The sequence below is a fragment of the Salmo salar genome, chromosome ssa08, assembly GCF_905237065.1.
Source record: "Salmo salar chromosome ssa08, Ssal_v3.1, whole genome shotgun sequence".
In the NCBI taxonomy this organism is placed as follows: Eukaryota; Metazoa; Chordata; class Actinopteri; order Salmoniformes; family Salmonidae; genus Salmo; species Salmo salar.
In genome coordinates, this window is record NC_059449.1 from 14,408,438 (window position 1) to 14,422,225 (window position 13,788).

The 13,788-nt window shown below is 44.1% G+C and overlaps 1 protein-coding gene across 1 annotated transcript in view; it reads left to right on the forward strand.

Moving 5' to 3' along the window:
- LOC106610216 (FRAS1-related extracellular matrix protein 2) overlaps positions 1–13,788 on the forward strand; it is a 51,146-nt gene that overhangs the window by 26,303 nt on the left and 11,055 nt on the right. The window contains exons 4-12 of the mRNA XM_045722768.1: positions 1,653–1,883; positions 2,254–2,379; positions 3,990–4,241; positions 9,200–9,349; positions 11,253–11,462; positions 11,911–12,108; positions 12,431–12,595; positions 12,792–12,974; positions 13,591–13,721. Coding sequence (XP_045578724.1) covers positions 1,653–1,883; positions 2,254–2,379; positions 3,990–4,241; positions 9,200–9,349; positions 11,253–11,462; positions 11,911–12,108; positions 12,431–12,595; positions 12,792–12,974; positions 13,591–13,721 — 1,646 coding nt within the window. The remainder of the gene's footprint in view (positions 1–1,652; positions 1,884–2,253; positions 2,380–3,989; positions 4,242–9,199; positions 9,350–11,252; positions 11,463–11,910; positions 12,109–12,430; positions 12,596–12,791; positions 12,975–13,590; positions 13,722–13,788) is intronic.

Genomic DNA, 13,788 nt, shown 5'->3' on the forward strand with positions numbered 1-13,788 from the left:
ATGACACTCCTAGGACATTATGTTATACAATACATGCATTTTTTGTTCCATCAAGTTCATATTTATATCCAAAAACAGCATTTTACAGTAGCGTGAAATTCCGATTTTTTTCTTCTCTGAAATGCTTCCGGTGAACATAACAAAATTACTATTCGAAAACATTGGTAAATTATAATATTGTCATTCAAAGAATAATATATTATCATCTCGTAATTGCTACCGAATGGCCAGATCTCAAAATAACTTTACTGGGAAATCACATTTTGCAATAAACAGTGTGCTATGCTAAGAACAACAGGCTATGCTATACAGTTAGCATCATCTAAAATCGATAATAACATTGTAAATATCCCCTTACCTTTGATTATCTCCATCAGAAGACAGGCATCCCAGGTCCGGAAGGCATCCCAGGTCCGGAACAAATGTGGTTTCTTTTGACAAAGTTCATAATTTATGTCCAAATAACACCAAGTACTTAGCGTTCATTATGCTCCCACAAAACGTGGTGGGGGACTGTAAAATCACGCCGAAAAGCTAAAAAAACCTAGTAAATAATCTATTTATGTTCGTTCAAACATGTCAAATGTTGTTTAGCATTAATCTTTTGGTCCATTTTTAACGTTAAACATCAGTAATATTTTCGAGAATGAAGACAATGAAGACAAAACTCACGTTTCTCAGATTTATGCGCAGGCGCAAAAAAATGAAGTGATGACATGTCAACTTCCTTGGATTCTAATTTGCTCTCTGTTTATCATAGACGCTTCAAACAACTTTATAAAGATCGTTGACATCTAGTGGAAGCCGTAGGTGTTGCGAAATGAATCCTTTCTCACTATGGTATCTATAAAACAATGACACTAAATAGTACAGTCACAAAATTCACATTTTTTTAAATCTATTTTTCACAGGTTTTTGCCTGCAATATGAGTTTTGTTATACTTACAGACACCATTCAAACTGTTTTAGAAAATTCAGAGTGTTTTCTATCCGAATGTGTTAATAATATGCATATCCTAGCTTCTGAGTTGGTGTAGGAGGCAGTTAAAAATGGGCACATATTTTTTTCAAAATGTCTCAATACTGCCCCCGAGCCCCAACAGGTTTTAAGAGTCTTCATGCAGTGTATTTATCTATTATTACCCTGCCATTAGAAGAAACCTAAGAATAAAACAGACCCCCTGGTTATCAATCTGCCCTGTCTGTGTTCCTGTTTGACTGATGACCCATTTCCTGTCTCGCTGGTGAAAAACCTAGTTTGATTGAGGGGTCAGATAGCCCTTCCTCATAGAGGTCACCAGGTAATGTCAACATACTTGTCTGTTTGGCTACATCCAACACACAGGCTTTTATTGGGTACACTCCTATATTCACAGTTGTCTTTGACGACGCAGTAGTGGGCAAATATGAACAAAGACAGACAATGAGAGCTAACCAGGCAACTACAGTCTGTAAATCACAGTCAACCTGCAGTCAACTCACATCCTCTGATGCCCTACAAACTATACAGTGCTACGTGCCATTATTATAAAGCTATTCAGTTCAATTAGGTTCAATTCAATTCAGTTCAGCTCAGCTTACTTCAGCTAAATTCCTATTAAATGTAATTCAATTAGGTTCTATTAAGTTCAGTTCGATATGGTTCTATTCAGGCATCACCACCAAGGATGGCACGGCGGAGAAGGACAAGGACTTCCGGGGAAAGGCCCAGAAGCAGGTCCAGTTCAACCCAGGCCAGACAGTGGCCACCTGGAGGGTGAAGATCTTCACAGACCAGGAGTTTGAGACCAGCGAGACCTTTGAGATCCAGCTGTCAGAGCCTGTCATGGCCGTGCTGGAGTACCCCGATACAGCCACTGTGGAGATAGTGGACCCTGGTGATGGTAAGAATGAACGGCCTTATCTTCAGATTGTCTGTTTGATTTGCCCTCCGACATGAAATCCTTTATGAATAGTAGATAGGCTTAAGTCAATTGGAAAGGCTACATTAATTTACATGGATTGACACATAAAAAAATATAATTGTATCCTTCATTTAAGATTCCGAATCAGATCATGTTTATTGTTCCATTGCTGGGCAATTTGATGGCAGCAGCAAATATGCATGCATCAAATAAGTACAGACCCACCTGGGCTTGTAAACTCTTCTTCTCTTGTTCTCTATGGCCTATCCTCTGTGTTTCTCCCATAGAGATCCTACTAAATTACTATTCTAATTCTGAATTCTATGGTTTCTCCCTCTTTCCTCTGCAGAGTCCATGGTGTTCATCCCCCAGGCAGAGTATAAGATAGAGGAGGACATTGGGGAGCTGCTGGTGCCTGTTCGCCGCTCTGGAGACCTCAGCCAGGAACTCATGGTCATCTGCTACACCCAGCAAGGTGAATACAGTCAATTATATAATTCAAATACATGGGTTTTTACAAAGATTAAATGCATGAATAAAATACACATAGATATACAGTGCATTCGGAAAGTATTCAGACCCCTTCCCTTTTTCCACATTTTGTTACCTTACTCTAAAATGGATCAAAAATATTAATAATCTCATCAATCCAACACACAATACCCCATAATGACAAAGCAAAAACAGATTTTTTGAATTGTAAAAAATGTAAAATAGAAATACCTTATTTACATAAGTATTCAGACCCTTTGCTATGAGACTCGAAATTGAGCTGAAGTGCATCCTGTTTCCATTGATCATCCTTGAGATGTTTCTACAACTTGATTGGAGTGCAGTTGTGGTAAATTCAATTGATTAGACAGGCACACACCTGTCTACATAAGTTCCCACAGTAGACAGTGCATGTCAAATCAAAAACTAAGCCATGAGATCGAAGGAATTGTCCGTAGAGCTCCGAGACAGGATTGTGTCGAAGCACAGAGCTCGGGAAGGGTACCCAAGAACACAGTGGCTTCCATCATTCTTAAATGGAAGAAGTTTGTAACCACCAAGACTGAGCAATTGGGGGAGAAGGGCCTTGGTCAGGGAGGTGACCAAGAAGCCGATGGTCACTCTGAAAGAGCTCCAGAGTTGCAGAAGGACAACCATCTCTGCAGCACTCAACCAATCAGGCCTTTATGGTATAGTGGCCAGACGGAAGCCACTCCTCAGTAAAAGGCACATGTTAGCCCACTTGGAGTTTGGCAAAAGGCACCTAAAGGACTCTAAGACCATGAGAAACAAGATTCTCTGTTCTGATGAAATCAAGATTGAACTCTTTGGCCTGAATGCCAAGCGTCAGGTCTGGAGGAAACCTGGCACCGGTGAAGCATGGTGGTGGCAGCATCATGCTGTGGGGATGTTTTTTTTAGCGGCAGGGACTGGGAGATTAGTCAGGATCGAGAGAAAGATGAACAGAGCAAAGTACAGCGCACTCAGAACCTCAGACTGGGGCGAAGGTTCACCTTCCAACAAGACAACAACCCTAAGCACACAGCCAAGACAACGCAGGAGTGGCTTTGGGACAAGTCTCTGAATGTCCTCGAGTGGCCCAGCCAGAGCCCGGACTTGAACCCGATTGAACATCTCTGGAGAGACCTGAAAATAGCTGTGCAGCGACACTCCCCATCCAACCTGAAAGAGCTTGAGAGGATCTGCAGAGAAGAATGGGACAAACTCCCTAAATACAGGTGTGCCAAACTTGTAGCATCATACCCAAGAAGACTCAAGGCTGTAATGGCTGCCAAAGGTGCTTCAACAAATTACTGAGTAAAGGGTAAGAAAACTTATGTAAATGCGATATTTCAGTTTTTGCTTTGTCATTATGGGGTATTGTGTGTAGATTGATGAGGGGGAAAAACAATTTAATCCATTTTTGAATAAGGCTGTAATATAACAAAATGTGGAAAAAGTCAAGGGGTCTGAATACTTTCTGAATGCACTGTAGATATATTGTAACATAAAAGTACTCTCCTCCCCCCACAACTGCCTGTCATTCTTCTATTGACCCTTAACCATTGACCCCTGAACTCCTTTTCCCAACAGCCAGTGCGACGGGCACCATCCCCAGCACGGTCCTCTCCTACAGCGACTACATCACGCGTCCCGAGGACCACACCAGCGTGCTGCGCTTCGACAAGGACCAGAGGGAGAAGCCCTGCCGCATCATCATCATCGACGACTCGCTCTACGAGGATGAAGAGAGCTTCAACGTGACCCTCAGCATGCCCATGGGGGGCCAGGTGGGAGCCACCTTCCCCAGCGCGAAGGTCACCATCCTGGCCGACAGCGACGACGGTGAGTGGGGTTGTTGGGCGTATGGTGGGTGGTGGCATCTATAGTCACCTGTTGAATACAGAGGTCACTCAATTGTCATGAAACCCTACTTGAAACTTGAAACCCTAGCTCAAATAGTTCAACACACAGGTTCAAGTCAACTTGAATGCTACTTGTCAATGGCAACAGACTCAATGATTCCTGACCCTTTACTATATTGACTATAAAGGAAACTCTACCAGTATCAGATTTACTTCCTATTCAACCCCCCAGTCTCTTGGGTTCAGTGAACACGGGTACAGTCTTTTAAAAAAAGTGTGATCTAGAACCTAAAAGGGTTCTTTGGCTGTCCCCATAGGATAACCCTTTAATAAAAAAGTTTGGTTTCGGGTAGAACTCTTTTGGGTTCCATGTAGAACCCTTCCACGGCGGGTTCTACCTAGAACCAAAATGGTTTATTCTATGGGGACAGCAGAATAACCCTTTATGAACACTGTTCCTTTCAGCTTTTCCCTATGATTTCTTGGGACTTCCTATGGGTCACTCCTAATGATATGACTTCCTGGGACTTCCTATGGGTCACTCCTAATGATATGACTTCCTGGGACTTCCTATGGGTCACTCCTAATGATATGACTTCCTGGGACTTCCTATGGGTCACTCCTAATGATATGACTTCCTGGGACTTCCTATGGGTCACTCCTAATGATATGACTTCCTGGGACTTCCTATGGGTCACTCCTAATGATATGACTTCCTGGGACTTCCTATGGGTCACTCCTAATGATATGACTTCCTGGGACTTCCTATGGGTCACTCCTAATGATATGACTTCCTGGGACTTCCTATGGGCCACTCATAATGATACGACTCCCTCTATGTTTGTTATGGGGGCTTAACTGTTGCCCGAGACACTTTGATTTTCCCAGTTACAATTTACAGGTGTGTGTGTGTGTGTGTGTGTGTGTGTGTGTGTGTGTGTGTGTGTGTGTGTGTGTGTGTGTGTGTGTGTGTGTGTGTGTGTGTGTGTCAGTCTCTGTCTGTGCTGTGTGTGTCTTTGTCTCTGGGTTTTTGTGTGTCAGTCTCTGTCTGTGCTGTGTGTTGTGTGTCAGTGTGCACCTGTGATGCCTTAGCAACCCAAACCCTTTCATCCACATTGATTTATTATAATTTGATCTCCCAGCAGTTGTCTAATATCAAACACAGTCGCTGAAAACACAGAGTCATGCAAATAGATACAACACTATTGAACTGATGATAAACACGTATCAATAGCATTACTTTGCTTCACTCTTTGTTCTCCTGTTAGTGAGGTAGAATAAAGGAACAATTGATGCAGCCAAAAGCACTAAGGTAGAGAGGAAAGACAGGAGACTGAAAGAGAGAGAGCTGGTGCCAAACAGTAGATGAAAGGAGAGAGGAGAGGCAGGAAAGATGTGGTTACAAGTTGGTTTATCAACAACAAAAAACAACTGAGCCACATAGGAACTACAGTAGGGCTTGTGAGAGCATGTACTGTAGGACTGTACAAAGCCCAGTGAAACCTCTTTGGTGAGAGTGGCACCATCAACACCATAACTCAGAGGCCAGGTGCTGAGGATCCTCCAGCCATCATCAACAACATAACTCAGAGGCCAGGTGCTGAGGATCCTCCAGCCATCATCAACACCATAACTCAGAGACCAGGTGCTGAGGATCCTCCAGCCATCATCAACAACATAACTCAGAGGCCAGGTGTTGAGGATCCTCCAGCCATCATCAACAACATAACTCAGAGGCCGGGTGCTGAGGATCCTCCAGCCATCATCAACAACATAACTCAGAGGCCAGGTGTTGAGGATCCTCCAGCCATCATCAATACCATAACTCAGAGGCCAGGTGTTGAGGATCCTCCAGCCATCATCACCACCATAACTCAGAGGCCAGGTGCTGAGGATCCTCCAGCCATCATCAACACCATAACTCAGAGGCCAGGTGATGCCCTTCTTTACTGTAACCACTGGTCTCTACGTGTAATCTATTCCACTACAGGTCCACTCATGGATGGCGCCATTCCCCAAAGCCACACACAGACAGACAGTGGCACACAAACACACTCAACCCAAGACAAAAGCACCTCTCCCAACATGTTTGTCCTGACTTCCCTCTCTTTGCCGGGTCCTTCCCCTCCTCCCTCCTCTCGCTCTACCCCTGACTACACACTCCATCTGTTCTACAATCCTATACTTCTAGTAACAGGTGGTAGAACTGGGAAGAGAGAAAACGGAATAGAATAGAAACTCCAGTCTTAACTACACCGGACAACCCTCTGTCATGACACATAAAAGAGCTCTCTGAACGTGTTTTGTTCTGAGTCACTCCTCCAACTCCACCGTTCAGTGGAGCTGGGGGAAACAGAGGGCTTCCCTTTGTGTTGCAGGGGCCAAGAGGCAGGTAGGAAACAGGGATTTGTGGGAGAGGAATGTCAAATGACAGGCATGTTTTTCCTCCGGCTCCTGTTTGATGGCGTTCAGCCTCCATTTTTGTTTTAATTGTGTAGCTGTTATCTGAGATGGGGGTGATGGTTTGTTTACAACTTCAAGAATGCTTTGGAGGTAAAAAAAAAAAGAAAAAAGAAAGTGCAACATATTAGGATATCATATCGACATAAATGTTCCCTCTTTTCGTTTGCATCTACGTCAAATATCACCCGTAGGCTTTAGATGAGAAAAAGGAGATGTGTTTGTTTCTTGGACACAGGTAAACCAAGAAGCACGTTCAATGGAGATTTTCCATTGATAATGATTGTTAATCCAGGACCAGTCTTAAAGGTCCAATGCAGCCGTTTTTATCTCAATATCAAATCATTACTGGGTAAGAATGAATTACCTCACTGTGATTGTTTTAAATTAAAATGGACAAAAATACACAAAAAATTGCTTCTTAGCAAAGGGTAATTTCTCAAGCGAGAACTACCGTTACTGGTAGAGAGGTTTAGACATCTCTTTCTTATTACCACATGGTGATGTCACCATGGAAGGCCAAAACTCCATCCCAACAAAACAGGCTGATATTTCAGGCGGCCTTTTCAAACAGCTCTTACACTAACAGCTATTTCACAGTATTATTCCAAACTCAAAGTGTGGAAGTATATATAAAACACAGAAAAATCACGAAAATCAGCCTTTAATCTGTGTCTGGGAAACTGCCCCTTAGTGTTCAAGTGATTAACTTTCTGAATCTGAGGCCACTCCAGTCCTCCCCATCCATCTATCTGACTGAATGAGTCATTTATCTCTCTTTAGTTGTCTTTCTGAGCCATTCCTCTCCTCCTCCTCCTGCACTTCTCTCCTCCTCCTCCTCCTCCTCCTCTCCTTCCTCTCTCCCACCCTTCAGAGCTCATTCATTTCACTAACTGGTTTGTTCTAATGACAGACACACTCACAGTCAGGGCTACACTCCCCACTCCCTCCCCTGTAATTTGGAGTACAATGGGAACGTTATGTATAAGTAATCAGCGTGCATTCCCAGACATGATCTCCAGGCGACAAGAGGAGATGTCTTCTCAATGGAAAGATTCATTCCTCCATTGTGCCACAAACTTCTTGGTGGGTCCTGAAATCTGAAGTGACAACACTCTGTGTGTGTGTGTGTGTGTGTGTGTGTGTGTGTGTGTGTGTGTGTGTGTGTGTGTGTGTGTGTGTGTGTGTGTGCGCGCAAACCCATCTTCCTGGCTGAGTAAACCTGTGGTTGGGACCAGCCAGCATTAGGCTTCATTGTTATTAGTCTGGCTCTTCCTTCTCAGTGATCCTTTAAGGATTGCCATGTCTCCTTCCCCCACACCAGCCACCCCTGGTACTAAACAGTATCTCTGGTGATTGAGAGGCATTGAGAGTAAGCTAAGTTTCAGCGGGTCAGTGGTGGTTGTCTGACTGTGGCAGTACAAGCCCTAGTCTAAAAACATCTCTAGACCACCTCTTAAAATAACAGTCAGTTAAATGTGTACATACTTCCTATTCTCCATCTTACTTTTACTATTTTATCCAGCTATAGACTAAATAATCACCAGTGTCACAATATTGTATCTGCCCCTTATAGAGATGGCAGAAAGCTCAATTATAGATCAACCTCATTAGGGGTGTACAGTAGACAGCGGTAGCTTGTCAGTGATGATCAGTCTGGCTGTTATAGAGGGGTGTGCAGTAGACAGCGGTAGCTTGTCAGTGATGATCAGTCTGGCTGTTATAGAGGGGTGTACAGTAGACAGCGGTAGCTTGTCAGTGATGATCAGTCTGGCTGTTATAGAGGGGTGTGCAGTAGACAGCGGTAGCTTGTCAGTGATGATCAGTCTGGCTGTTATAGAGGGGTGTGCAGTAGACAGCGGTAGCTTGTCAGTGATGATCAGTCTGGCTGTTATAGAGGGGTGTAGAGAGATTAATCCGCTGTGTGTTCCAAAGATATGCATTCCTTCCCTCTAGTCTATTACTCAGAGAGGGAGAGGTAGAGAGATCCTCCTGCCTGTGCTGCCTCCCCCATCTCCTCCCTCTTATCAGTGCTACTGTCATCAGACAAGGAGGACATCCCATCCCTCTTCTGCCCCCCAACTCATCCCCCTTTCACTTATCCACCATTTCTACCTGGCTTTTTAGGTGTGCACTGTAGACCTCTGGCACTGAGTTCAGACGACACTGTCTGGCCTCGATGAGGGGAGGATGATAAAGGGATGAGTGGGGTGACAGCTCTCTTCCTGGAAAAAGAGGGGAAAAGGGGGGTGACCCCGTCAGCCGTACCAACTGTATCTGACAAGCCGAGTTCATTCCAGAAATGTGGATTATCCCATGACAGCTTCTTCCCTTAAGACATCCTTAATTGAAACCACATTTTTGTAACTTAATGTTCATATCTGTAAGATGTAGATGATAATATACTGACCTGACCTCTCTCTCTCCCCCCCTCTCTCTCCCTTCCCCCCTCTCTCTCTTTCTCCCTCTAACCCACAGAGCCCTCTCTGTATTTCGGAGAACTAGATTACATTGTGGATGAGAGTTCAGGCTACGTGGAGGTCAGGGTCTGGAGGACTGGCACTGACCTCTCCAAGACGGCCACAGTGACCGTCCGCTCCAGGAAGAGTGACCCCGTCTCTGCTGAAGGTCAGAAGAAGAACGTGGATGTTAGATCTATTATTCCTATCCTCTTTGTGGTGTAGCGTTTCCAGAATACAGTGCTTTGCAAAAGTATTCATCCCACTTAGCGTTTTTCCTATTTTGTTGCATTACAACCTGTAATTTAAATGGATTTTTATTTGGATTTCATGTAATAGACATACACAAAATAGTCCAAATTGGTGAAATGAAATGAAAAAAATAACTTGTTTCAAAAAATGTTTAAAAAAATATATATATAAAAAAGGAAAAGTGGTGCGTGCATATGTATTCACCACCTTTGCTATGAAGCCCCTAAATAAGATCTAGTGCAACCAATTACCTCCAGAAGTCACATAATTAGTTAAATAAAGTCCACCTGTGTACAATCTAAGTGTCACATGATCTCTCTATATATACACCTGTTCTGGTGGTGTTGCAGGCCCCGGAGTCTGTAGCACCACCAAGCAAGCGTCACCACCAAACAAGCGTCACCACCAAGCAAGCGAGACCAAGGAGCTCTCCAAACAGGTCAGGGATAAAGTTGTGGAGAAGTACAGATCAGGGTTGGGTTATAAAAAAATATCCGAAACGTTGAACGTCCCACGGAGCACCATTAAATCCATTATTAAAAAATGGAAAGAATATGGCACTACAACAAACCTGCCAAGAGAGGGCCGCCCACCAAAACTCACAGACCAGGCAAGGAGGGCATTAATCAGAGAGGCAACAAAGAGACCAACGATAACCCTGAAGGAGCTGCAAAGCTCCACAGCGGAGATTGGAGTATCTGTCCACTTTAAGCCATACACTCCACAGAGCTGGGCTTTACGGAAGAGTGGCCAGAAAAAAGCCATTGCTTAAATAAAAAAATAAGCAAACACGTTTGGTGTTTGCCAAAAGGCATGTGGGAGACTCCCCAAACATATGGAAGAAGGTACTCTGGTCAGATGAGAATAAAATTTCACTTTTTGGCCATCAAGGAAAATGCTATGTCTGGCGCAAACCAAACACCTCTCATAACCCAGAGAACACCATCCCCACAGTGAAGCATGGTGGTAGCAGCATCATGCTGTGGGGATGTTTTTCATCGGCAGGGACTGGGAAACTGGTCAGAATTGAAGGAATGATAGATGGCGCTAAATACAGGGAAATTCTTGAGGGAGGTTCACCTTCCAGCAGGACAATGACCCTAAGCATACTGCTAAAGCAACACTTGAGTGGTTTAAGAGGAAACATTTTAATGTCTTGGAATGGCCTAGTCAAAGCCCAGACCTCAATCCAATTGAGAATCTGTGGTATGACTTAAAGATTGCGGAACACATCCAACTTGAAGGAGCTGGAGCAGTTTTGCCTTGAAGAATGGCCAAAATCCCAGTGGCTAGATGTGCCAAGCTTATAGAGGCATACCCCAAGAGACTTGCAGCTGTAATTGCTGCAAAAGGTGGCTCTACAAAGTATTGACTTCGGGGGGGTGCATAGTTATGCACGCTCAAGTTTTCCGTTTTTTTGTCTTATTTCTTGTTTGTTTCACAATAAAAAATATTTTGCATCTTCAAAGTGGTAGGCATGCTGTGTAAATCAAATGATACAACCCCCCCCAAAAAAAAAATCTATTATAATTCTAGGTTGTAAGGCAACAAAATAGGAAAATAGCAAGGGGGTGAATACTTTCCCAAGCCACTGTATCTGTCACAGTATTTACATTTCCCCTGGAGTCCCTCAATCTCTGTTTTCACATTATTCACAATCTCTAGTGTAATTACACAGAATTCCCAATCGTTCCTAATACTTCTCAAACATTCCGGTGTCATCTCTTTCATGGTAGTATTCCAATGCCCTTACTGACTCTCTCCCCATTAAGCTATATGTGTAATGTTCTATTTCTATGTTCCCCGTGTCTCCCTGCCAGCTGGCCTAGACTACGTGGGCATCAGCCGTAACCTGGACTTTGCCCCCGGGGTGACCATGCAGACATTCAGAGTGACCATCCTGGATGACCTGGGTCAGCCGGAGCTGGAGGGGCCGGAAACCTTTGACCTGGTGCTGAGGATGCCCATGAACGCTGTGCTGGGAGAGCCCAGCAAGACCACCATCACTATTAATGATACTGTTACTGACCGTGAGTTATACACACTCTGTTACACATACATGTAGATATATAGCCCCCAGAGAGACCACCATCACTATTAATGATACTGTTACTGACCGTGAGTTATACACACTCTGTTACACATACATGTAGATATATAGCCCCCAGAGAGACCACCATCACTATTAATGATACTGTTACTGACCATGAATTCTACAGACACACACACTTTCACACACTGTTTTAGCGTTAACATAACCCCTGTTTTAGCATTAACATAGGCTGTTTTGTTATCCATATAGAAGTAGCTTTGAGATGATGGTCTAAGGCACATTTAGTCAGTGAGCAATGAGAAAATTAAGCTATGCTCCCTATGCAGAAGCCATGAAAAGAATATTGAGCTACTAGAAAACCACAGTACTGATAAGTAGTATTCTGTTCTCTTCAGAGCCTAATTCAAATCTATTTATCATTCCAGTGCCCAAGGTTCAGTTCAAGGATGCTGCCTATAAGGTGGATGAGGCGGACGGGGAGATGAAGGCCGTAGTGTATCGTAGTGGAGACATCAGTCACAGGTCTACGGTGCGCTGCTACACCCGCCAGGGCTCTGCCGAGGTCATGATGGATTATGATGAGAGGCCCAACACGGACGGGTCACTCGTCACCTTCTTACCAGGTAACCCCAGTCTCTCTCTCTCTCTCTCTCTCTCTCCGTTTCTCTCTCTCCATCTCCCTCCCTTTCTCTGTCTCTCTCTCTCTCCTCTCCCTTCCTCGCTCTTCTCCTCTCTCTTTCTCCTTTCCTCTCTCTTCACCTCTCTCTCTCTCCCCCTTCTCTTACTCTCTCTCTCCCTTCCTCCCTCCCTCCCTCACTCCCTCTCTCTCCCTCCTTCCCTAGCTCTACCCCTTCTCTCTCTCAATGTCTTTTTATATGCCAACCCCCCATATCCTCATATTTCTATGTGTTAACGCTGTGTTCCCCCTGTCTGTCTATCCTATAGGGGAGAGTGAGAAGGAGTGTGTGGTAAACCTGGTGGATGATAACCTGTATGAGGAGGATGAGGAGTTCCGCCTGGTGCTGGGAACGCCCAAGAGCAAGTCACCCTTCGGAGCCTCCATAGGGGAACAGAAAGAGGCGGTGGTCACCATTACTGACGAGAAAGACAGTAAGCATTACCCAAGGAACACGGAGATATCTACCACACCTAACATTGGGCTAACATTGTATAGATCTATCTAATGAAGTATTACAAATAAAATGCCAAAATACTCTGTTTTATTAATTATTTTATTCAGTCTCTAGAGAGTTAGAGTTGGTAGTATGTTTTGTATCTGGAGTCTAACCTGATTCTCTCTCCTCAGAGCCCATCATCCGTTTCAGTGAGATAAAGTACAGTGTACGGGAGCCCCAGATCCAGGGGGAGACAGCCGTGGTGAAGATCCCTATCCTGAGGCTAGGAGACACCTCCAAGGTCTCCCTGGTCAGGGTCCACACCAAGGACGGGTCAGCCACCTCTGGAGAGGACTACAACCCGCTGTCGGAGGGTGAGTCCTACCATTAAGTTCTCATATAGTTTAATCATGTAACACAGACATAACCAACCCTAACGTCTGGAGAGGACTACAACCCGCTGTCGGAGGGTGAGGGCCATTACCACAGTAACAGAATGATGTTGAGACTCAGATTTGATGCTTTAAAATGGATGTCAAAGAAAAAACAATGATTGCAAAGTAAAATAAACCATACGACTCTCTGCACAAGGACGACTTTTAACAATGTCCACTGAACATTTTTCAAAAACACATTTACTTGAAGAAACAGCACAAACCGTCATTCTGTTACCAAACTTTGCATCTGCACTGTTCTTCAAGTAAATTCGGTTTTTTTGTAGAATTTTCAGTGTAAATTGTTAAAAGTAGTCCTTGTCAGAGAGTTGTATGGTTCGTTTAACTTTGCAATGATATGTTTCATGTTTGACAGACATTTTAAATTCTCAGCATTATTCTCTTTCCTGTTACCGTAGAATTGCCCCTATGCAGCCATCGTTGTCATACTGTGTTGGGCATTGTCGTGTATAACCCATTCACACCAAAAACGACCTGATACATTTTTAATAGAGATCCTTATTAAGCTCTTGTTTAACCGTGTGTGTCTCTCAAGATGTGGAGTTCAAGGAGGGCGAGACAGAACTCTTTGTGGAGGTGCAGATCCTGTATGACGGCCAGAGAGAGATGAGAGAAGCCTTCGTCGTCCACATGAAACCTGATGAGTACATGGTCGCAGAAACGCAAGTAAGACTGAGGGCATGGGATCTCACTCACTCACTCATTCACTCACTCACTCACTCACTCACTCACT